General features: G+C 40.5%; 1 protein-coding gene across 1 annotated transcript; it reads right to left on the reverse strand.

Moving 5' to 3' along the window:
* Positions 1 to 1,947: 1,947 nt before the first annotated feature.
* Positions 1,948 to 26,658, reverse strand: hs3st1l1 (heparan sulfate (glucosamine) 3-O-sulfotransferase 1-like1). Its single transcript, XM_035663724.1, has 2 exons — positions 26,377 to 26,658; positions 1,948 to 3,439 (listed from the first exon to the last, which is right to left on the reverse strand). The coding sequence occupies exon 2, from the start codon at positions 3,258 to 3,260 to the stop codon at positions 2,319 to 2,321; it is 942 nt and encodes a 313-aa protein (XP_035519617.1). The 5' UTR covers positions 3,261 to 3,439; positions 26,377 to 26,658; the 3' UTR covers positions 1,948 to 2,318.
* Between the last annotated feature and the right edge of the window lie 73 nt (positions 26,659 to 26,731).

The following is a 26,731-nucleotide window of genomic DNA, read 5'->3' on the forward strand; positions in this document are numbered from 1 at the left end:
TAGCAAGTAAATTTTCTCAGTATGGGATCAATAAGTCTTATTTTTTGGGCGTTTTCAGCCCCACAAGCCAAGTGCCACCTGGATCCATTAAATTGGAGAGAAGGTAGACAACTCTACGGCTAGTATCTCCAAAACTTAGCAACTCACACCAAAACACTCTAGATGGATAAATAGCACTACATGTAAGAGTAAAAATCTATATTTTTGGATTTTGGGGTGAATTATCCCTTTAAGTACAGCCTCACAGAGTTGCTAGACTCTAGTTCAAGGATAATACAACAAAGACCATTAACTCCATTGTGGTCTTAATATATAAACAGTAAGAATAACACATGGATACATTTGTTATGGCACTATCATTTAACATTTTATTATCATCAACAAATCCCATGAGCCAAAACCAACACTGGATTATCTTTAAAAAAAAGCCAGGGTAGTCACAGCTTTACATACTGTATTAAAGCAGAACTGTATAAAGGAGTCATATTGTTGCATTTGTTGCAATGATATGAACTTCAGGGAATTTGCTGATAAAAAATATCCTTATCCTTAAATGACCCATTGCTGACTGCAGTTCCTCAGTCTAACATTAGACAGCTACAGATGCACTATGCAGCTCCAAGTGTTTCTGCAAAACAGCAAGCAGTCAGCTTTGCCTCAAAGGCTATAAATGGGAATTTGTTCAGTGTGTACTCCCATATTGTAAGCAAAACATGCCCTTTTGTCCTTCCTGCCCACCTGCTTAATGGAAACACTGTGCTACTCCAATGTAACAACCCGGGAATGATTGGTATCGTGTGTGTATATACGTGTGTGTGTTGTGGCAGTGGAGCGAGGCCGCTGGTGCCGTTGGACAAATTGTTCCCTTCCTGATGAGCGGCTGGGTGATACATACCAGAGTAGACATGCGTCGGCCAGGGCCAAGAGGTAACTGTCACAGGCCCTTCACCTGTGTGTGCACCGACAGAGGGGATCCTAGAGAGAGCATGTCTAGAAACATTTCCTCACACAGTCCCCTCATGAGTTACTCCGGAGTCCAAGTGCCCCCTGGTGAGCAGAAGGGAGAAAAGTCTCTGAGAGAGATGAGTTATGGGGGACTTAGCACTGCCTTTCTCATCAAACCGAGCTTGTGTGCAAACATGAAAATCACACAATTTTCCACTCTAATTATAATTTGAAACCCCTGATCAGCCATGGACTACACTATTCATATAAATATTCAGCATATATATGTGTAGCCCACAGCTATAAACCCCCAACCCCCCACCTTCCCATGTTCTGTTCTGGATATGGATCCGATGTAGCATCAATGACTACTTGCCTCAGGAGAGTTATAGTGCTTATTCCAGCAGACAGAGCGGGGAGATCACATGAATATCAGATCCCAGTGGAGCTGTAGCTTTGGCTGCTGTTTAAAGCCTAATCAATGAAAGAAACATGACCCATGTCTATCTGTTGTGTGTATAGGACGACAAAATGTTTCTGGGAAAACTGCATACCAAATATGATTCAGGAAAGAGATAATATGTAGAAAAAAACATTTCCACAGATACAGTAACATTTGTAAATGTTTTACAGCACTGTTAGGCATATGATTTAATAGCTACATTTAACACCTGCGCAAATTGTTGAACAGAGCAGCAACAAAATGCAACAGCACCCTGGATTTGAGCTTGCTGACTATGGAGATTTGACTGATTTAGCTGCAGGCACAGGCTACCTTCAATGTCCAAAGCCATTAGTGATTCCTGTACTACTAAAGCGCTGCTCCAGGGTACCCATTTCCTTGCATTAATGTCTACCTTCCACCACAGCAAATCAAAGGCTTATTCTAATGCCTCTGCCTACCTTAGTATACTCCTTAAATAACACTGGTTAGAAGGTTCAGGGGCTTTTGATGGCCAGAATGAAATGAGACAGAGAAACATGCCACTTTTCTGGTACATTTGAAAGCAGAACAATTTATTATCAAGAACAAGAATATCAAACAAGAGAGAGGAAAAAAAGTTCATCAGTTTCACAAACTTGTTTTCGCTGCAATTTGATCACTTAAACGCTTCCAGCACAGAGAGAATGACTTATTAAGCTTAGAGATTCTTCCATTTAATCTTACGCCTCTAGTTACAGTTGTTCATATTTTTTTGCCCTATCCTGTGAATATAGAACCGCTCTGCTGAAACCAGAGATCAGTAGTTATTAAGAGGCTATTCAAAGGGGTTGTTAAATGTCAGTTCTGTAAAGTGCTTTAGGCCCCCTTTTTAGACCTCATCACAGACAAGGTGGTGGCTCCCTTGAGTCCGATTTGTGATCTTGGTTCCTTATTGCCAGTCGAAGGTGCGCTTCACCAGCCTGAAGAAGGTTCGGTTGTGTTCCTGTAGGTAGGAGCGGAGCTGCTGGAGGACAGTGCTGTTGACAGCCGGGTGAGGACGTCCCTTAGACTCATGCAGACAGCGCTCTCGACCATCACTTCGGATACAGTAAAACCCCTTGGTCTGGTTGAAGTAGAAGTTGGAGGATACTATCCTTGGCGGCAAGTTGAGGAAGCGCTCTACCTTCTGAAGCTCTGGCAAGGGGTCGCGGATGAGAGCATCACCATCTACGATGTGTATCTGTTCCAGGGGGAAGTGGCGCAGCCAGTTGCGCATGTGGATGTCGTACAGGCTCCTCTGAATGGCCTTGTACCGGATATTCAGGGCTCCATTGCGCACTAGCAGGTTCTCAATGGCTTGCACTGGCTTGTGGTTCTCCAGCCGGTTGAAGTACACCTGGGTATAGTCGGAAATGACCCGCTCAGCCGGGTCTCGCAAGATCAGTAGCAGCTTTATAGATGAGTTCATGGCGCAGATGCGTTCTGGTGCGAGGGCTGACGTAAAGTAACCTGGAGTTTTCTCTACTGTGATCTGATGGGGGTAAGAGTAGGGCATCAACTCACGGTACCACTCAAAGCCCTTGGCATAGTTCTCATCCCAGTCAAAGAAGTGCACCTCGGTGGCAGCAGCAGCAACCTCAGGGTGTATGTCTAGCATCTCCAGCAGTGCTCTTGTGCCCCCCTTGCGTACCCCAATAATGATACTGTGTGGGGCTCTTTTACTAGTTCCTGGGGGTGGAGATGAGGTCACATCTCCAGAGACATTGACTGGCAGTCCAGAATCAAGGTCCATGGGGTCCAGTGTTATGCCAAATCCTGCCTGGATAAACTCAGGTGGGGCAGCATATGTCTGGAGAACCAGAAGAAAGGCAGATGCCAGGAAACAAGCCATGGCGACGAACTGAAGAGTGGAGATAGACAGAAGCAAGAAAAGGAGACAGTGGTTTAGCTGTGGACAAGATCTGTCTTTCGGAGCTCAGTGGTTACAAGAGCAGTGGGAAGTGCAGTCTTTGTCTGCCATTGAATTTGACCTGGAGGAGGAGGAGAAATCATCGGCAGTCCACAGCACATCTGCAGGGAAGAACAAAGAGAAAAAAAGAAGAAAAGGCTTTCAGATTTCAGGCATATAAAGCAGAATGAATGTCTGTATTATACTGAAATGGCACTTTCCTCATTCTCCTGAAAAAGCAATCCAGCCATAAATACAATCCATGTCTGTTATAAGTGTATCATCTCAAAAGGATAATCTCAATTCATCTCTCTTTGAGTCTCTTTTCATCTTCCCTCTTCCCATCTGCTTTCTCTTCTAACTCTATAAAGTCACTTTCAATTGATACTGTAATTTCTCCGGCTGAAAAACATTTAGTCAGACAGCTCGTTAGAAAATGTGTCTGAGATATGCAAGTGTGGCTGAAGGCCAGAAGACAAGACCAGAGTGCTTTGTCTTCCTTTACCAGGTCAAAATCCACACTTGAATCAATACGCTTAACATCTCCCCCTGGAGCATTGAAATCAAGGCATTTCAAGACTTATAAAGACAAATTTATTGCAGGAAATCTGATGAGTTCCCACTTCTAGATGACTTTGATTTCCTATACATGCCAAGAAAAATCCATACTAGGGCAATGGAATTCAGCAAACACAAGGAGAAGGATTTAGGGTATTAAATTAGACTTATAATATTGTTGAGGAGCTCTTCAAAACCATGGGAAAATTCTAATTTGCTGTCTCATTTTTTTGAAAACTTTCAAAACTTTTTATCTGTTATTGCAAGGGCTGTTACATATTTTAATATCTGCCTTGTATTCATGCCTTCAATAGGCACTTGTCAAACGGTTTGCCTTCACTTAACCAAGAAATAGCATATGTTAAAAATGTTTCCCTGCTCTGTAGCAAGAAGCCGTCAGCTGAAATAGCAGAATGTCATGGAATTAATTTAAAAAACAAAAGTCTTCAGATACCTTCACGAGGAAAACAAGCCCAGAGAGTTGTTGCTTGCACTGTGCTAGTCAAAACAACAGGGCCGGGCTATGCAAACATCCAGCTTCAACAGCAAAGGTCATGGTAAGGTAATCTAAACAAACGAAGATATTCCTTGCCTGGGAACAGACTGCCAGACACACACACACACGTACAGAGTTCTATTCTGGATGCATACAGTAGACATTAAGCGTTCAGCATATATTTCTCACTTACAAAATATTGTAGGCTAGAAATAGGTAACAGATGGAAGTCACTTGAACACATTTTGATGGCATTTTAGCATTCAGGGGGTAATCTTTCTGCCAGTAAAATGCTGAATTCATGCATCACTTTCTGTAGATGGATTACATCTTAAAGGGGAAAGGAATACAGTATTGAATAAATTTGATACTCCATAGCAGCAGGGAGGCTACACTTTTCTGTTTTTTTCTTACCAGTGTTTTCTAAAATTTTCATGATAACTATACAAAACAATACAAGATCTGGTTTGTTTTCTAAAGAAAGGCTCATAAGATATATTCTTGGAGAATTTTCATTTTACCTACTCCTCAGAGCATTTGTACAATAAAGTACCATGGGAACAATTAAAAAATAATAGTTAAAAATAACAGTGTGTAGCATTCAGTGGTATCTAGCAGTGAAGTTACAGATCGCAACCAACTGAACACCACTCGCAACAGTATTTTACGTTATATTAGGATAATGAGCTGCCAAGTGTGTAGTAGAAACTTTGGTGGCCGGAAAACTTGTGAAAAACATGATAGGCTCTATACAGCCAATGTTTGGTTTGTCTGTTCTGGGCTACTGTAGAAAAAATGGCGGTTCAATATGGTGGACCCACTCCCTCTGTAGATTAAAACTAATTATTCTAAGATAACAAAAACACAACCATTTTTATTTTAAAGTGATTATACACTAATAAAAACATGAATAGTATATTCAATTTCTGCCAATATATCCTCTTTAATGTTACACAGCGGAGCTTTAAATTTCAAAATGATCCACCATTGTAAATAAGTAATTTTGAGATAATAAGAGTGAGTTTATGAAACTGATATGAAAGTAATTGAATCATTCTAACATCTTTGTTTAGAAACTGTCAGTAAATTATATTTGAGGATCGCTGATTTGTAAGGCAAGCCTTAAAATAACTTGAGTTGTTTTTAGTGACCAACTGTTATTATTAATTATGTCTCTGCTTGCAGAAATACTCTACCTCAAGTACAATTTAATCACAGAAGTTGTTGACTGTCTAATTAAACGAGGTACGTGAGAGGTATAACAACCACTGAACATAGCACTCTTACGAGGTCACCCGTGGCCTTTCTCTCACCTTACAGAGTCTTTCAACCATATAAAGGCTATGACACATGCCCCTGCTTCACACTACGATCCCTGGCTTGAGTGTGGGACTGAGCCTGTGTGTTGAACGCAGGAGAGTCGACCTGCCCTACAGGGCCCGGGGTTGTGCAAGGAGGCACTTATATGCTGTGACAGGCGCGCCTGCCTGTCAGCGCTTCCCTGGCAGAGAGCTGCCAAGTCCAATGCTAACAGCCAGGCAGCCAGACGAGCTTTCTGTCTCATCCAATTCCCCCCACTCCTCTCACAGAACACCACCACCTGGAAGGAGCCATTGTTTCCCATTCCACTGGGCCTTATTGCTTTATTCAGCACTTGATGCATATCTTTCCAGCTTTTCATTCAGCACAAGGCAGCCACGCTATCTGGCAGACTCCTTAACCAAGACTATTTCCACTGAACACTGTGGGACAAGTGGGAGGTTACACAACACAGGTTGGCAGGGAAGAGCTATGGCCTCACCGAGACTTGGGAGTAGCATCTGTGTGTGGTGGCTTAGTCTGAGCCCTGCTGCCTCACAGCAACACAGTCTACATTCAAATCTTGGCTCTAGGCACTTTTTTGCTTATGGAGTTTGCATGTTTTGTATCTTTGCATTTCCTCCAGGAAGTGCAGAAGAGCACCTTAATCACCTACAGGTGTGTGCATGAAAGTGGAGCCAGGCCAGAACTGGCAAGATGACATTTAGCTGTGGTGAAATGCAGGTGCAACTGGAAATAATATGGACATGGTTGTAAGCAAGCAAAAATGTTGTGATTACCTATTTTATTATCATTATTATTTATTATTTATGTCCTTCCACTCACTGTAGCTATGCAGCATCCCTCCTGTTCTGGTGCTTGTATTATTGCACTAAGCACTGATATAAACCGGAACATTAACTGATCCGATACTGGATATATGTGTCAATATTTGCCTTATTATGCAGATGACTGACTTAGTTTTTAGGGCCACAGCAATCTCTGGCCTCATATTAGCCTGAATAAAAAGGATGCCAGTTGCATTGACGTATACAGATATTCAATTTCAGGAAAGGAGAACAGTGTCGGATAATCTGTAACTGCAGATACCAAACATTAAGGCATGGAATTTGGTATCTGGAGAAAAACTGTTGGATCACTTAATCCTTAATACCTCCTGAATTACAGGGTTTTTTTTAATTTTGCAGTTCAAGTTCAATCAGTTTGGGAATAAGGGGGGATCAATTTAAGGAACAGGAAGCAAAGTGGTAGTTTTTGTGTGTACTAGCTCTGTGATTGCCCAGCGAAATGTTCAAGATGTCTCCCTGCCTTGCACACTGAGCTACACCCAGCCCCTCTTTGACCCCGATTATGAATAAGTGGGAATGAAAATTTAACTCAGCACAGACAAAGGCTTATATAACAAAATGACACTATACCGCATTCCCACTTGAACCCATGATGCAGTGCCTCCCCACACGAGAGCTGCACTTGCCGACCATTATCCAGGCTTTAAAACTTGCCTGGCACCAGAGCAAAAGTGCTGCCTACTGCCTGAGCAGACAGCACAGCCAACAGATCTGCACTATTCATTATATCCCACCAGGCTAAGAGGAGGGCTCCACAGGTTCTCAGTGTCACAGGAAATATATATATATATATAAATATAATTTCCCTCTGGGAATATAATTTCCCTCTGGGATTATTAAAGTATTTCTGATTTCTGATTCTGATTTCTGAAACCAGGTTCTCCCTAATTAACCCAAACAGCCGCCTCTATACATCTACAGAACAAACCCTCATTCATATTCAGAAGGGCCCCCTGCTATTAACTGTGGCGGGCAGCAGGTATTGAACAAGGCAGCTTTGTTTTTTTTAATGGCCGCTCATTAGAGACATTAGTACAAAATAATTATTACTGCGATAAAGCTTGATTACAAGGGGTGGCTTTTGTGCTATTAAATTGATTGATTTCAAGCGAGGAAGTTAAAAGTATTAATCATTGTTTCATTCCTTTTTGTATGTAGTGGTCACACATACCGCCTGGCCGAAGACAAAAAATGTAATCTGAAGTACAGTCGAGTGCAGAGAACAACCTCCTTATCTCCTGGTTGTTTTTGCCATCTAGACATCTTGTATCTCTGTTTCACTGGCTCACAGCACAGATGATCTCTTGTAAGATGCAATGACCCTAACCCCCAAAAAAAACTATCACTTGGGATGCAGAAATGCATTCACCTACATTCTATTTTCTTCTACACTTTCCCCCCTTTGCTCCTTCTTCTTTTCCTCAGCCATTCTCTCCAACAGGCCCTCAAAATCCAGCACAATATATTTCCCACCCACACACATCCAACTGTAACTCTGAGACTGTACTCCCACATACAGGATGGGTTTTAAATTATGGATGAATTTTGGTTCACAGTGGGATTCCTGGCTCAATTTATTAATTTCTGTTACAACAGCTCACAACTTAAGCTACTCACAGAGGACAGAGATGATCTTTTCTTCCCTTCTTAACCTACTCACATTTCTACTTTGAGAACCCAACAGAGTTATAAAAAAGCATGTTTAATTTCTGGGACAGGTATAGTCTGGAAGAAAACCAGTAAAATCCTTATTTCCTAGTCATGTGTTAAGCATTCAGAACACTGATAAAAACGCTCTGTATCAGCATGCAAGGAATTTTAAAGCGACACCTTGAGCACTTCTAGCATTTCAATCCAACTAAGCCAGCTTGACCATGATGTGAAAAAATAATGACTGAGTAGTCCCCATCTATGCACATTACTGGTATATTACAGCCACTTACTGGTGAGTATATAGGCTGGAGGCTGTGCTAGCGTGAGAACACAGAGCTGTCACTTACAACCTCCAGGCTGGTCAGGAAAATGCAGTTGGGGAATGAGTAATGCTCTCCCCTCACTAGAAAACTACAAGAGAGGTGCCCTTGACTTAGTTGCATGTTAGCAAGGCATCTAACTCCCAACTGTCCTGTGGAGCCATTCAGAGGCCCATCCACAAAAGAGTGGAAACACCATGTGTCAAAGTTCTCTGGATAAAGGCTCACGGCGTTAGATGAGACTTGACTTTGGACTGTAAAAACACACTCAGTGCCCAGTTTATTAGGCAGACATGTGGACTAGAGTCACATTACTTGGACTTGAGTCACAAATTTGATTTGATTTTTAGAAAAATAAATCTTGCAATCTTACCTTGGACTTTAACACCAGTAACTTGTGTCATCAATTGGACTTTTGACTTGAAAATACTTGATACCTTCCCCCGAGCCCAAAGATCAAAAAGTATGTTATTTAAGAAGTGTGCCACTAATCAATTAATTTCCGTAACATTAATGCTCTTCATTCCCAGCAAGTGGACACAAGATCCACTTTGTTTGAACCAATCCGATGGCATCTAATCGAGTTGCAGGAGAGAACAATGAAGAACCAACGTTACATCATAGAGCATCAGAAAAAATATAGCAAAGAAATATTTATTTAGTTTGTTCTGTTATTAAAATGGAATTGCATTTGGTGAAGAGTGCAGTTCAGGATCCGAAACTGATCGTTTAGGAATCAGGACTTGACTATGGACTTGTGTTCAAAGATTTACATAGACTTACTTGTGAATCACAAAACAATGACTTGGTAAGTTAAGTTTATTAGATGCTGTCAAACTGTATTGCATTATACAGAGATGCTTTTCTGTTATTTAGTCTTCCCCCATTGATATAAATGAGGTGGACAAAATAATAGAAACACCTGTCAGTGCAATGCAATTTAACAGCACCACAAAATACATCCCCACAATAACAAAAACGGAACATTGTAACCTTAATAAAGGTTGGAGGCTGGAGAGCAGGACTGTTATATTAGACTGCATTATTTTTAGCTAGGTGTTCTAAATAAACAGGCAACTGAGTGTAAGTCTCTGCAATGCTAATGGAATCTGTTTCACAGTAATACTCTCCTCTGGGGCCACCTGGTGGATTAGTATCTCAAATAATTTCCTATAATTTTAACACTTCCTCTGTTCCCAGCATCAATTTAAGCAGATCATCAGCTATTTTGTGATGTGACTAAAATTATTTGGGCATCTACTTTGAATTAATATACCCTATTATCATGTTGTACAAATCTTTGGTTCATGTTTTTCTTTAGTCAGGAATAAAGACCATGTTGCGCTCTAATTCAGTTTCCTGTGCCTATCTCTATTGGTGTGTTTAACCCTTTTCTCTCTCGTTTATCTCACAACACTAGTTTACTGTGTCCTCTCAGGGTTCTCTCACTACAGGAACCACAGGAGTAGATGAAGCTGTGGGGTCAAATCAAGACGTGCCCCCAGATCCTCACTGCAACACACCCTGGTCCATCATCGATCCCCATTTGCCCCCTCGCCCCCTCATACTTGAATCCCCAAATTATATGACAACCTTATACATAAATGGCTAGGTCTTCATTAGTGAAATGCATTACAATACGTACTATTTCAATTTACAAACTGAATGCAGCAGTGGAGCTATTCACTGTCTGATAAGTCTGATAGGATTTATTAGAAACTGGACGAAATGATGGAAACCTGGAATAGACTTTCCACCTTGAGTGTGAGAAAAGCGAGTGTGCCATAATTAGGGTTTGTGTCATCTAATATTGATATAGACTGCTCTATCTGACACCTCAGCAGCATTTTACAGAGTGACACTGAGGATGGACGGACAACATTTTCTTGCTTTTAGAGAAAATTGCACTGCAGCTCTGATTGTAAGCAATATTTGGCTATTTTGGGAGCGCATGAGTAAGACAATGACCTAATCCACACCCACATGTCAGCAGAGGCATTCATTATGGACTTCAAGAGGAGGGAATCTGTCATCTGCTAGTGCACCCAGACACACATGACACCCAGCACTAATTACAGTGTTTTAAAGGGGATCCTCTATACCCTGACTTAAACCTTCACAGTATAGTGATCGTTTCGGCTCTTTTTACAGAGTGGATCAGTGTGCAATGCAGTCTCTTCCAATTACCAATCCTTCTGCCCACTGCCATCTGCGCACAAGTAGAACATGAGCCACCCAACTTGATGGAGGCCTGTGCCTCATAAACAAATATATGTTTATGCTACATTGGTGAAATCTGTATAAAGATGTGTATCAACAAACAGCACCTCACATAATTTTACTGAGGATGGAAACATTCTTGGTTTTCCTGAGTTTGGCAGAAATGACGGGGGTCAAACAATGCTGCATCTACCCAAAAACGTCATTTCTTTCCCCCCATGGCATCACCCCTCCAGTTACCCAACCTAAAAACACCATTGTTCGACTGACACAGGATGGCTTTAGCAATCTCTGCTGCCCCGCTGCATATCCTGGCCCAGGCCTCCTCCGGTTTAGCTTTGACATTTGTCAATGCTCTGAGATTTATTTTAGCATCAACTGACATTGTCCGGATTCCCAGGAGGCATTTTCACAGATAAAATAGGCTGACTTGCTCATCACCCTTGGATGAGTGGAGGCAACCAATCCCAGGGACGCTGACTCACTCAGGGAAGTGTTCCGTGGTCGTTCAGAAACAACAACAGACTATGAGAAGGAATTCAATCAGAGAGTGGCCTGATGATCCTCATTCAGCCTGCCACTTCTGATGAAGCACCTGTGCTTTCCACAGCATCGAGATCTCCCCACCGCAATAGACGATAAAGCTAATTCTGCTCCACCACTTTAATGCTACTGTAAAAGTTATCATGCTTTTCCCATCAAGCCTTTCCTTGTTCTCACAATGAGTCTGATCTTCTCCATGTAAAGTAATTGCTCTACAGTTCATCGCAGAGGGAACGCTCTGAAATGCCGACTTAATCAAAACAAATGCACCAACTTTCCTCTCTCTTCTTGCGTCTAACTAAGCATTTGGAAAGCCGATGCTGTTCTCCAGTCTCACAGGCATCCTGAAAACTGCAATATACACATACATTATGGATGAATTACTTCATCAAATAAAAAGCAGGGCATCTTGTAATGAACTGAGAGGATACTCTTAATCTTTGATGAGGCCTATCTGATGAATAGTTTAATGAGAAAAAGTATGGGAAGGCCTGCTGGGTGCTGACAAAGATATCACAGCTCTGATAAGTAAAGTGCAGAAAAATGCACAATGTTTAAAGGATTTTACGATCTTGTAGTGTTGTTTATTAAACAGCATCAATCTTACAGCTCATAAAGAGCATTAAGTAATACATTGAGTGTAATCCCACCTCAGCCAAGCCAAGTTGAGTTATGCACTGTGCACACTGTACTCCAGGGCAAAGCACGCAATACATATTAACTAAGGTATATGTACACTAGGGGCTTGGTATTTTCTTCGAGGAGGTCAACATAGATATCTCATGTTTATTTCCCCAAACTACAGCTAGTGTGTGTGCGGCTCTACATAACTTGGAAAACCTTTCCTCTGGCACAAACAGCTTCCTGTTGGTAGGCGCACGCTACGGATCTGCCAGTGTTTTCCCGCCATTACAAATATGTATTCAGCACTGCAGAACTGAAGGTTTAGTATTTGGACCTTCTGTGATGTGCTGTTGGCTGCCAAGCGCTGGAGTGATTCAACACCAGGCTGCAGTTAGTGAGCTGATAATAATACATTCAACTTAAAGCTGTGTCCCACAGGGGCGTCCTGTGTTTTGCTCGCATCAGAGGTCGAAACATTATACAGTTAGATGTGTCAGTACTGGTTATGGTACTCCCTGCTGCAGCAGCAGGATATCACCAGCACACATAGAGTAAACAAACAAGACAGAGCACACTATGTAGTCAAATACACGGTGAGCGAAAAGCAGCATATCCAAAGTTTCTTACCGACAAACTTATCAACAAAAGTGAGATCTAGTTGGAGAAAGTCAGGGAGCAGCAGCTGACCCTTCAGTGTACGTGACTTGACTGTCACATGAGCGCACAGACAGGATTAGCTTCATTTGTTTGTGCAGTACGTGTGAATGACAAATCAGTCAAGCGTAACGTGTGAGATATGCAGATCAGAAATGGAAAGAGTATCAGACTGACACTGACAGCGACACATTTCTGGAATGTCATTTAGCCACAATACACGACCTTGAACTGGAACTTTCACAGTATCGAGCTACCTCATCTGCATAAGTAATGCAAGTTGTCACCTCACATGCTGATCATTGATTGTAACGTGATCAGAGGGATCGGACTATGTGGGTCGAGGTGGCTTGGTCATTTATCAGTGCAGAAGTTTAAAAACCGCTAACTCATTCTTTTAATAAACTGTGTTTTGTATCAGACATATCCTCAACATTTAATTAAGGGTAGGCTCACAGTTGTTCAAGTCTGTCCACCTACAAAACAGTATGAACACAAATGACCACTGACCATCCTGTACTGTTTTGTGCAAAAATGTATTCAAAACTTTGTCTATAGCTTCCGAAGTTACATCCTTTTCAGTACAAAGAGATTTTACTTTTAATACTAATATAGGTCTAATATAGGATGACTGTGACATTTGTTCCCCATCACTTACATTGAAAGCACATTAGGAAGGCCATTTACAAACAAATAAAAGACAACATGTATAAATCATAGTATATTTAAAGTTTGCTTTTAAATCAAAAATAGTCTAGCCTTTTGGAATATAACTTAACAAAATATATAGAGGTGCACGTAACAGTTATTTTCTTTATCAACCAAGTTTTGAGAGCCCTAGGTGATATCCTCAGATGTCTTGTTTTGTTCGATCAACAGTCCAAAACCCAAAGATATGCAGTTTAAAATAACATGAGATGCACAAAAACAATAAATCTTCACATTTGAGCACCAGGAGCTCCCTCCATTCAAAGTCCCCCTCCATTCAAAAATCTGTTATTCTTCTTGTTCCTACAGTTGGATGTTTGAGCTTCACTGTGCAGAATGATGTATTGTGCAGAGTTTGACACTAGAAGGCTGAAAGTGGAACGTTTTCTGTGCTCACTGAAAAGGGCAGACCAACACAAATAGTCTGGATGTCAAGCCTGGTCCAATTTGCAACTTTATACAAATGATGTAGAAACTTGAAGCCATCCGCACACATTTACTGAGAATGGACTGTAAAGTAGGAGACATCTTGTGTCCAGCAGGAAAACTTAAATAAACAAAAATTTGCATATTCATAGATTCTTAAATATTTAATGATGTAAAAGGACTAAACACCTTTTAAAGTATTTTAATGTAGAAATTAGACCTATTTTGCAGAAAAACCTATTGGACACACCTTCTTGTTCCAAGCAAACTGTTTGTATATGTGGTAATACATTTCTAGAGGGGATCTTTAATTAAACAACTGAAAATGATTTATCAATTATCTAAATTGCTTTCAATTATTTTTCATCGATTGACTATTCAATTAAGTTTTAGCTCTTCAAATACATAAATGTATTCTCAAAATCACCATCGACCAAACACAAGCTGTGCTCGGCATCATTTGCTGAGATGCTGAGCTCAGTTTGTGACTGTGCACAGTGGCACCTTGGAGGCAAATAACATCAGTTGCCTCCGTGCTCAACTTTGAGCAACATCCTTGTAATTTCCTACTTGCAGGGCAAACTAGATTGTAAGGGAAGTGTTTATCTATAATAACAATCTCCAGCTCCATTTCCCCGTGCCTAGTCTCTGCCTGTGTGACACGGACTGCTTCAGAGGTCTGACTGGGCAGAGATGGGGGAGGATGTACACCATCATAGCTCCACGCGGCTGTTGTACGCTCTATCATTACATTGTTTACAGCATTTGCCTTCGCACTGCTCCACACCATTGCCTGTGTGGCACTGGGCAGCATGTCGGCGTTACCTCAGTGCAAAACTTCCACACTGGCTGAGAGGAAATGAAAACGCTTGTGCCAGCTGGGCTTTACATCTGCTTCTAAGCCGAGTGTGCACTACCAGAAGAGCTCTGTTTACAGACATTTTCAAGGAAGGCTAACCACAAGTATTGGCACTCCCTGTTACTTTATACTTTCTCCTCTTGTTCTGTCTGCCGAACACTGGCAGCGGTTTGAATGCAATCCTACCATACACTTCTTGTGTTCAGCCTGCATAGCGAGGTGGGATTTGCCATCAGTTTAAATCACTAGAGCATGCACAAACTGAGATGAGGTGTGGATAAAAAAACAAAAAAAACACTCCTGGCTTTAACTGAATTTAATACACATGAAAAGGAAAACAGAGTTGTTAGGGGAGATGCATGTGAAGAATTTAGGCTCATTTAAATAGCTGAAGAGACCTGTCTGTGCCTTAATGACAATATGCGTGTGTGTGCAGTTCTGGGTATGTGACAGAATCAGGTTAAGAAGATAGAGGGAATAAAACATCATGTCATTTCAGCAGGGTGACTTTCATAGCAGAGCAGAGCTTTGTCTCTGCTGGTGTGATGGTAAACCCACAAGCTAATAGAGCCCTGGTACAGCTAATGAGTATGCAGTATCATTTTACATTTCTCCAAAAAAAAGAGCACAAGCGCTACGTGTTTCAGCCTTAAAAACATCAGTGTGGTGCATACTAAAATGAAGCCCAGGCTAAAGATTAATCAACTTCAAGTACAAGACAAGTCTTATCAGAACTACATAACAACTTATAGTATGAGGACTTCTCACTGTCAATTTCATCTGTGCCTGTCTTGTTGCAACGTTCTTCATGAATAAGTCATCAGTCCCCCACTATTCCCCTTTGGCTTATTGCTCATTCTGCCGCCTCCATGGCCCTGTAAAACCAACTGAAGTGTTTATGGGAGATAAGAGGCAAAGGAGGTCGCAGGCCCAATAACTCCTTTTATCACCCCACGTTCTGCAGCAAGGGCCATTTTATGGGTGAATTTGCTGAAGACGAATTCTTAATTAGAGAAGTTTGTGGACCCAGCATCAGAGGCCTAATGGGGGAATAAAAAGAATCAGTGAAAGGGCATCTGCAGGATTGCTTGTTGGCCTGCTTTGTTACTGTGTCTTGTGGCAAAGATGAGAAGAGCCTTGGTTTGTTCTCAAAGCAATATCAATGAAAAAGGTCTTTTAAAATGGGTTTGCAAGGCTTGTTTGGTTAGGTGTGAATGCTGTGTTTGTCTAGACAACCCTGAGTCATTTGGAAATTAGTTCAGGTTATTGATTTTCTTGGGGGCTTATCTTTATTAAAGGAGTCTCCCTTGTCAATGGAATTACTGCCTCAGCCATTAAGGTGAGCTGATTCTATTTCCCATTATTGTAAATTCCTGCCCAAGCGACTTAAATGACTTAGGTCAATAGAAAATGCAATGAGCTTATCTTACTAGACAACAGGTTTGACAAAAATAATGTAAAACTTTACTTTCATTCCCTATACTTTTAAAAGAACCCAACCACTTTACTTTAAGGACAAAATGTTCTAGGCCCAAAAAGCTGGATACATTAAAGAATTAAATGAATGTGTTGTTCTGGTATCATGAAGTGTCACCTTTGACAAATATGAACAGGGTGGGATGGAAGGGAACTAGTTCACATTTTAATTAGCCAACTTGGCAGACATGTTTCACCAGACCAGACCAGATAATGACTAGGATCCTGTGTTCCCAGTCGTCTGCATATTAACTGAGAAAAAAGAAGAAAATTAATTACTCATTTTCTCAGACTGGGGGAAGAGGGATCTCGTCCTTGATTGCATAATTTTAAAACTCCATAATTATCTCAACTCCATAGCAACACTTAAGCAAGGGTAGATACATATGAGTTACTTGTTTTCTCCTGCAGACTCCTCGCAGGTTGGGACTGAACACACTTTACCTCAGAGAGGGAATGTGTGTGCATTGTTGGGGACCCTCTCGACCTAAATGGTACACTTTGTGAGGTTAGCCCAAAAGATTTGACAGCTAAATATAGCAAACAGTGGAACAATGGAACATTAGTCGAGAAGTGTGATGCAATCTTCCCCCTTCCCGCTCATCAACCCCTGCTGTAAAGCCTAGATTAACCATCTTTCACTTCATTTAGATGGAGGATTGTTTTGGGGTTTGCCTGATTATATCTATCTCAAGCACACACCATGCTTCTATTGGTATTTAACAAAGATTAGCTTTAAATTGATGATTAACCTTTGTAATCCTGCATGCATTTTGTAAATGGCTTGCTTGTCTTTACCACAGCCACACAAAAGAGAAGTATTATCGTTCAGGGAAAATTGAGCCTCAGAAAGCAAATGAGGCAGTGTTATCTGCCTGGTGCTCTGCTGGATAATGAAGACGAATCTTCAGACCAGAGAGCCATCTCATAATGAATCCAAACAGATGAATTATTTTGCGTTCTTAGCGTGCATCTTTTAATAAAACTTCATTGTGACCCTGACAAGCAATTGCCACCCTTGCAAAGAAGCAGAATTTGTTCGTGGGAATGAGTGGTTGGCATTGTTTAGATGGCTGTATTAGGGAGTAATCAGACATTAAATGAGTAATTTCTCCATATTTAACTCCAACTGGGGAGGTAATGGTTTAATTTGCTGGGCAATGAGTTTTCCCATGTGACGTGCTCCTTGCATTAAATCACAGGCCAATGTAACTGCATCTGTTGCTCTGGAAATCATCAATAAATAAATACAATCCAAATTACCTCTCTAGTGACTTAATCCATTTGAGAGAAATAGAAATCAAACCTTGCTGAGTACGAGTGGTTAAGAGAGCAAGGTAATAACAACTGATTTCCTGCATTTGACAAAAACACAGCAATACATCCCCAACCTGTTGTGCTCTGGACCTCAGGCACATGAAGTGGGGCTGCAGAGTAGACTATAGATACATTTCTATACAGTTTTCAAATACACTTACATTTTAATTGAATTGCATTTATGGTTGTTCAAGGTGCTACACCTATATCTATATTTGATTACTCTGATACTATTTATTTAATATTTATTCTATACAATGTCAGAAAATGCAGAAATCACTATTGTCTAAAGCCCGAGCTATTGAAATAGCTTGTTCTGTTTGATCAACAGTCCAAAACCCCATATTATTAAATTTACTACAACAGAAGGCTAAGGAGTGACCTTGTGAGTCAGGTGGCCTTGAGAGATCACAAAAAATCACCTGAGAATCCATCTTGCCAGGTTACAGTCTACGCATTTGTGGCCAGTGAAGAAGTGCGGACCAATCAGCGTCCATTGAGGAAGCACAATGGAAGTTTTCAACTGTCTTTGGTACGAGTTTGACTGCATCATTTGGTTCATTGATCTGATTGGTTGAAGTTTGCTGGTAGACGGTGACAGACAGATGGTTCATCCGATCACCTGCCGAGTAAAGAAAAGAAAGTGCCCTTTTCCAAACAATGACTTCCCAGATGGTTCTTTGTAATAAAGTGGCGTAGTCAGGTTGGCTAAGCAAAAGAGGAACATTTTATCTTATCTTAAGGAGACTACAGAGTATTTACATTTGAGAAGCTGGATTGAGTTAACTTCTGGCATTTTTGCTTGAAAATGTGTTTATCAACTAATCAACTATTAAAACTGATTCAGCACTAAATATATGTCATATGAGGATATTCAGCCTTTTACAGAAAACCTGCGCTCACTTTCAGCACTATCATGGACAATGGCCATAACTCCCCTCTCTGTGCTTTTACATGAAGTGATGAAATGAGGATGGTATATTATTCTTTTAAACCTCGGAAGCTGACATCAAATGCCATACCTAATCCCTACTATGCTCCAGACCTCTGGAGCAGATCACAGCCTACACCTTGTAATCCTATTGCAGTTTATTAAGGGGATATGATGTAAAGAGGAAGCCATGTGATGAAAACTCATTCTGAAAGTGGGGAGGGCTAAAACCTGTGATTTTTATTGGCCCAAGCTTTCCCAGAGTTATCCTGTTAACTGGGACAGGTCTGATCACATCCTCACACTTCAAACTAACAAAAATATCTTATCAAATATAAAGATTTAATGTAAAAACTATCCTCCCAAACCCCTGTAAAAACTCAGATGTTTAGTGCAGATGTGTACTGTATGATAAATACTGTAGAAACACAAACTTGGACAAATCTGTTTGTCCCTATGTGATACTAAAATATGAGCAAATATGTAGCAAAGCCTCAGAAGCAGACGTATTTCCAATAATGGAATATGCATACACACATAAAGTGAACATATTTTTTGCATGCATGCCATGAAATATTTACCGACACACAAATGAAGACTAGTAAGTAGGTTAATTTACAGTGATACATGAATATTGGAACACAGATTTCAACAAAAAGCAGAACAAACAAGTCATCCTCTTTTACTTTAACATATCAACACAGAGGATAAATACAAGCTTTTTAAATACCAACCTCTCCAAATCATTTTAGGCTATGAATTATTTAGTGTAATTTCCTTAAATGCAATTTATGAGATAATGTGCCTTTTTTTAGCTTGTTTGCCTCAATGATAAAAAACTAATAGCCAATATGAAAATATTCATCATTATCCTCTTATGCCCAAATTATCACTGCTCATAATTATTAACTGGTCAAACAATAAACACTTAATGATAAACATGCTGAACATCTGCTACACACATACTGTAGATTAGTGGAAACAACAAATGATATAATTACTAGATTAGAATGAGTAAACAAATATGTCATCAACTGAAATGGGTTAACAAATAAACAAATCTGAAAAAGGACATGGATAAATCAGAAGGAAGCTAATCCGAACGTTTCCAGTATCTGAGTGAGCTTCAAATGATGCTTGCATTAACAGATCCATGCTGATTATGGCTTTATATCTTCAGATAATGAGGCTGTCACAAACATTAACAGAGCAAACCAAACCCATAACAAATATGGTACAACAGTAAAAACAAAAACAAAAAATCATTAATTAGTGGCATTATAACTGAAGTAAACAACAAGACTATCTCCTAGAAGACAGGCCTCTTCTCTGCATTTCACTCTGAGTGACCAGAACATTAAAAACTCCTGTGCACTGTAATAAAATCCTATACAACAGTCCTGTAATATGTTCACATTCATGTTAGTCATTAGGATATAGTAAGTTGCATTTTATTAGGACTGCAACTGAAGACTTTCTTTGAACAGTTAATCAATCTACAGATTATTTCCTCAGATAAGAACTTAATGTATCTCATGTCAAAAATTGTGCACAAATCTTCAAATTGCTTGTTCCAACTGACACCAAAACACCAAAATATGTCATCTACTCATCATCATTTAAGATGTGGGAACCAGAGAATATTTGTTTTAATTGAATAAATGAGTCAGAACAGAATAGTTGCTATAGCTTCATATTATATTGTGAGGTATAATTTCTTGCTCCAGAACATATAAAATACTGATGTGGTCAATATATTATATTATAATACAGTATCAGTTACTTCAGCTCTGAAAACAAGAGTTCAATGAACAGCTCTCTGACACAGTGTTACAGTTTTACTAAGGTAGTACGGTCTTTAGTTTTGCATTGCATCATATTAAAGGGCTGTAACTAACGATTGTTTTTATTATTGATTAATCTGTCAATAAATCAAGTAATCATTTGGTCAATAAAATAATGTGGAAAAAAGTTGTTTCCAATGAGCCCAAGATGAGGCATTCAATTTGATTTTATTGTTCAACTAATAGTCCAAAATATTCAATTTACCATCATATACGTATGACAAAGACAGTATCTTCACAATTAGAAAGATGGGGACAGTATTTGTAAAATAACTTGAAGGATTAATTCATTATCAAAATAGTTAATTAAAAAATTAAAAAATTAAAAAAATATTAATTAAAAGTTAATTTTCAGTCCATCATTTTTCATTACATTGCTCCAAATGTTTTGCTCCTCCACATACAGTATATCAATGATGTGGAAAACATATTAGCTTTTAATATAATGTATTCCAATACAGGTACATAGCTTAATGACCACAGAGTTCAGTGAACACAGGGTCAACTTTTACGAAGTTAGGATGTTGTTCAAGAGAGGATTCTATTTTAAATTGAGTTACATTGTACTGTGGTTCTGCTCACTCGTTGTGTAACTCTGGATATCTGCTGAATCACCTTATGAAAAGTAAAATAGATACTAAAACAGGACAAAGGGTCAGTGTTCTTTACCCTTTTATTCTCTTCAGTAAGGTGACACCTGGGTGCAGGGAATGGGGTGATAAGCAGTAATATCTTCTTTGTAACGGGAAGCAACAGTGCTTATCTGAAATGTGGTTAGATGTAAGGCTCACATTACTGTAATTATTTATTTTGTAAATCACACAATCATCATCGGCAATCGGCATTGGCATTATCGCTTTTGAGCGCTGATGTAATGTTGACTATTTCTAGATCAGACTTTTAACATATAGTTCAGTAACAACGCTTTGTGTCAGCGCTCTGCCTTTAAGCCAAAAAGGAGAAAATGAGGCAGGAATAGCATCTTTTTAAAGTTCAATTTCAAGTTTCAAATAAGCAGTATTCCCCTTTGAGATGGGGAAAAGATAGGTGCTTGTCCGGGCATTTCTCCCTTCCAGAAACTAAGATGAACAGTCTCATTCAGCACCGTGGACAGCTCCCTGTACAGCATCAAGAGACGACTGCTAGAGCCTTCGTCAGTAGCATGACTGGGACATCATTAACACTGGTCAGAGAGCTTTCTCTGGAGACCACTCTGTGCCTATAGCCTCTATCCATGCGTGTGTGAGTCTTTGAAAATCCTTACTTACCGTTAACAGTATATCTGTACCTATAAATGACTTGTTGGATCTTTTAGTAATCAGCTCTGCTTCAACAACAGCTGAGTTGTGTTGAAAGCTTAACAAGGACTAAAGGTTTTTGATCTGACTCTGTGAGGTCGTTACTTTCATCTCCTCTTTGCTTAACTTGGAAATCAAAGCACAGATTGTCTGCGATGCCTTTGTTAGGTGTCTGACCTTCCCACAATAAACTTAAATCAATGTCTCTGAAGATCAAATTTCATATTTAGACAAACCCAGATCTTCGCCTTTAGAACAAATGTCAAATGTTGCTTCTGGTGGTGGCAAGAGCGCGAGCCAGGAGGACCGACCAGCGCTTGACATTTTGTTCTCATGAGTATTCATCTGCTCCTTTAAAATTACTACCAGTGATGTGTAAAGAAAATGGAAAGCAGACATAAGGGAAAAACGGCTTCAGCCACCCTGCAAAGTAAAGCTGAATCACGGCGTTGCCCTCCCAAATGACTGACAAACACATGATCTTTTGAGGATCCAGCAGTTAGTCTGACCCCTTTCCATATGCAAAACATTCATAAAGCTGCCTTAAAATAATGACCCTCTTCATCCCTGATCATCTTAATATCTCCACCTTAATAAGGAAAGGCCTTGTTCCATGGAGATCATTTCATTAAAATGTTACTTAAATATTCTGCTCTCAGGCCACCAGACAGATGAGGAACATATTTCATAAACAGAAACCAGTGGAAATCTCTTACTTTCCCTTCCTCGGCCTCACAAAACCGCACACACCCACACAAAATAAATGGATACATATGGCGGAGCAGAGGCATCTGAATCAAAACAAATCTCACTCCACACGACGGGGTCATGATCCTTCCGAAGCGACAGATACCATTAATCTGACAAATATGACAAGACATGGGTGTGATATAAAAGAAATAAATAAGTATGTATGACACGCAATCACCAATAATGAGGGATGTGGCTGACATGTGCCTACTCATCTGAGGCAGAGAACAAAGATAATGAATAAATAACTTAGCTCGTCATCAAGTGGAATGATAAATCTTCTTCATAACACTAGGCGATGATGGCGGCGTCAGGGTTTCTTGAACCTCTTGATGAAAAAGTGGCCCGTGAAATCTGTTCACTAGAAGGTGTCGCCGCCCTCTGCTGTCTCCTCTTTCACCCACTCCTACCCCATCCCATTATTTTAGAATGGCAGTAAATTAAGCGCTGATTCTGTCATCAGATACTGCGGGCCTTTATTAAAGCTTTCCCAAAGGCTGAGTTCAGACTCTGAGGCTTTTGATGACGAAGACGCAGCTCCCAAGCGCCTCGCATTGACAGCTTCGATGCTGCTTTTTAATACTGTGCTGGCGGTGCACATGCTGGGTATCAACCCCTGAGATAAGGCGTATGGACCAAGGTGGCTCTTTGCACCATGGATCGCTGCCTGCTGCACACTCATGAATTATGGAATTCGGCACAAATATGCAAATCTGGGCATTAGCCTAGTTATGCCCCTGTACTGTAAGTTACAGTGACTTATCTATTATGTATGAACCAAGGATTGGAGTGAAGAGGTCCTGGCAGCCAGCTTCATGGCCCTCTCTCAGTTGCTCACTCTCACATCATGAAAGAGCATGAATAAGAGGTAAGGTAGTTCCAAAAACGCCAGTTTTCTGCCGCTCTGCATCTCCGAAGACTTGGGAGAATTAGAGCTTGCTTCTTCCACGCTCAATTGCCAAGCTACTTAAAATAACAATGACTTCCACAGGATTTGGAGGCCTGGAAGACACGTAGGGGAATAAGCATGAAGTTGTTGCTAATCCTCTAATTTCCCCCCACAAGGCTGATGTGAAATGCTAGTCTGATCAGTAATCAGTCCACGGGGGAGGCAGACAGGAGATCCAGCCAACTGGACAGGCACACACAAAAATTAGCCTGTGTATGACATTACCATCACAATGCTGGATGAGTGATTGTACTCGGGTAACCTAATAGTAGCGGTGTAAATATCCAAAATCACGAAGCCAGCAGATCTGAGGACCCATGAGGTCAAACGGCTCATTTTTGAAATCATACACATATTCTGCTCAACAGCATAATGAATAAGTCCCGCAGCTCTGAGATGAACACAGCCATCATTAGCTCCGATCAAAGTCAATCATCAAGCACATGACAGCTGACAACTTCTATTTAACAGGGTGCCCGGGAAATAATGATACCTGCTGGCCCTCGTGAACCCAGTCGCTATGGTAACAAGAGGAAGCCACTCCTTTACACTGTCCCATAGTCATCACTCCTCATTGGTATAACAAGAGAATATAAAAAGGACATTTCTTCTCACTTTTTGTGTCAGGCAATATAAAATTAGAATGATACAGAAGCTATTGTTCACAATTGTTTGCAAAAGAGGACCTTTTTGGATACATTTGTGGAAAAAAGTTGATGCCAACGACTGCTGAGTCATCAGCAGCTCCCCAACACTCAATGCTGTGTTTGTCTCACATTGTGCAAAGGAATTAAGCTATCAAGCATTAGCTGTCTTTCTGTCATGGGTTCAGCTGCGGTGATGGAAAATGACCAGACTGTAAAAACTGCACAGTGACGAGTAGTTTTAGTATTTTCAGCACCCTGTATGTTACCCTGGGATTCAAATCATGACACGTAACTAAGATGTGGAGTCGCGGAGACACATACAGCTAACAGCAGCGGCTACCAGCTGCTAACTGCCGGCATGTCTGTTGGAATTACAGTCATATTATAAACTATATCTAGTGCCTGTCCTCATAGATATAGCATCAATTGTCAGTTTGAACCAAAAATTCACACTGCCTGGAGAGCACAAATGTAGGGGGCGCTGTAGAACAATAAATGTTAAAAAACATACTTTTTTTCCCAGTAATTTCAATTTTGAAAAGTCAAAACAAACACTAAGGCTATACATATATTAAATTTTTGAGCTAAAATCTATTTTAATTTCAGTTGGATTTAAATAGGTTACAGAAATGAAGGCCTTGAGATAGCATCGAGCACATTTTACAGCAGAAAACTCTTTCACAAAATCTTTTATCTGTGGGTGAATCAATCAACCCACCAACGACAAAAAAATGAAAAACTCTGGAATTAATTTGCATTTTTACCAAATATCCCATGTACGCCTCAACTAATAGTGTTCATCCTTTAATTCAACAAACATAACCTCATTAAATATTAATTCCATGCTCTTGTTATTTTCTATTGCTCTTGATTAGGAAAACTTGAGGAAAAGAAAATGCACTTTTGTTTTGTTGTTCTTCTCTTCCAACCCTCCCCTCTTTGCTCAAATGGAGCCAACTGGATAAACTCCATCAAATAAAACACAATAATAGGAAATTGTACACAAGAAACAGTCTCTCTCCCCAGCACCTTCTCCCCCTCTTTCTATCCTTCCCACACGAAACACTCCTGACATTATGGTGTAACAGCCACTGAGCCTGTACATTTATCCAGTCATACATCACTGAGACACCTTGAGTTTTCATTGGGGATTTAGAAATCATAACGCCTCCCTGGACCACCGTCGTCTTTACAACCCGACTCGTAAACACTTACTGTCAGGAAAATCCCACAGACCTTCCAGCCCGCTGACTTCACCTTTACTCACACATTTGTTTCCAGGACAAGCTAAACTAAACATCCGTCCCAGTTAAGCTACAGATAAACAGTCAGCCCATTCATGTAGATTGGTTGGGCATGAAAATAATGAGGGCGACCCCTCTTTCATATTGACCTTTTGACCTTTGTTGTCAGTGTTATCCTACTTTTCTGACCATTTCATTTCTCACTACATGAGCTGCCTTTCACTTATGCTCTATTTGCATTCATTGTCTTGCACCTATTATTTTACCACCTTTGACACATCCATCCTTTGATTAAAAGAGTGTTCCTAAGATTTCTGCTTACATTTAATTCCAATGTTCAGCAGAGATTTTTCATTTTTAAGATTTTTTTGTATACCTTGTGTATCCACATATCTTGTGTAAATGTATTAAAAAGGATGCTGATTAAAATTAGGCAAGAAAAGGGTAAAACACTTACTCTTTACACTAACATACACTGTACAGCACTTCAAAGTGTAATGAGCAGTCTACAGGCATACAGTAATTGTGAGAACATTAACGGGCTGCCGCTGAAAAACAGTATGTTTCATTTGAATTTCATCAGAGAACTTACTCCAGTCAAACGCAGGCGTTTTGCCTTTGAGAAATCCTGCAGCTAGAAGCACCAGCTCACATAAGCCAACACCCACATGCTCATAATTAAAGGTGAATTGCATAGCCTGTGGCAATTTGCATCCTGTGACGGTAATGGGTGGCTGCTGGAATTTCACTAGGTAGATCTGATACCAGATACAGGAGATGTGATGCTGCTACATCAAGGCTTCAATTCACCAAGAACAGGAAAGTGGCAGATAGATGCGCATGTCTGCCCTTTGACACATACACCTTTCAGTTTTTAATTCACTAGTCTGCAGCACTAAAAGTAGAACTTGTATGAAATGTCTGCTTGACAATTTTAAACACACTAACTTAATACACATTTCAGCCCAAACTTAAAAAGTCTTAATGTGAAGTTGGTTTTCGTGGATCTACTGAATATTGTTCTCTCGGGAGCTAATAAATCTAATTTATAGGATGTAGCATTTTAATTAGTTTGATCAATACTCTATTACAGAGGATTTAAATGTGAACAGCAGGGAAAAGACAAGGCACTCATTTCACATGAATGAATGATCATGTTTCTATTCAGCTTGCTACAAGGCGATGCTGGATTTATTCTAGCTTAATAATTGATAAATGAATCGCCCGTGAATTCAGAAAGCATAAAACATCCTTTTGTCAGACGCTGGAGATTCAAGTGTTGCAGAAAAGCGTGTGTGTGAGCCGCCTGGCGTCCAGGAGCGGTGTATTTCACACAGACAAAGTAGAGGAAATCTTTAGAGAAAATCTGGTTACCTCGCACGGGGGGCTCGGTGAGGATCTCAGCGCGCCTCTTGGGTTTGGGTTGATCTCAGGAGCAGAGGAGGAGGATGATGATGCTGAGCCGCGGAGCGCACTTTTGCGCACTGCCGGTCCAGTTAGAAGAAAAGCGTCCGTCTCTCCTCTCGGCCACTCTCATCACTGATTCATTTGAAAGCAGACACCAGGGGGGGAGAGGACTGAGTCCTTGTTTATTCAAAGTAGATAACTCGACTCCGGCTCCGGCTCCTCACGCAGACGAGCCTGACTGTGTATAGAAACGCGGGCAGAGTTGTGCCCGAGCCGCTGCTTTGCGTAGCAGACTGGAGGGAGCGGGGAGGAGCCGTCTGCC

This window comes from Morone saxatilis, unplaced genomic scaffold, assembly GCF_004916995.1.
Source record: "Morone saxatilis isolate NCDOM2014 unplaced genomic scaffold, NCSU_SB_2.0 Contig19, whole genome shotgun sequence".
In the NCBI taxonomy this organism is placed as follows: domain Eukaryota; kingdom Metazoa; phylum Chordata; class Actinopteri; family Moronidae; genus Morone; species Morone saxatilis.

Excerpts from the sequence above, each read along its gene's own strand:
- hs3st1l1 (XM_035663724.1), bottom strand. The coding sequence starts at position 3,260 with ATGGCTTGTTTCCTGGCATCTGCCTTTCTTCTGGTTCTCCAGACATAT.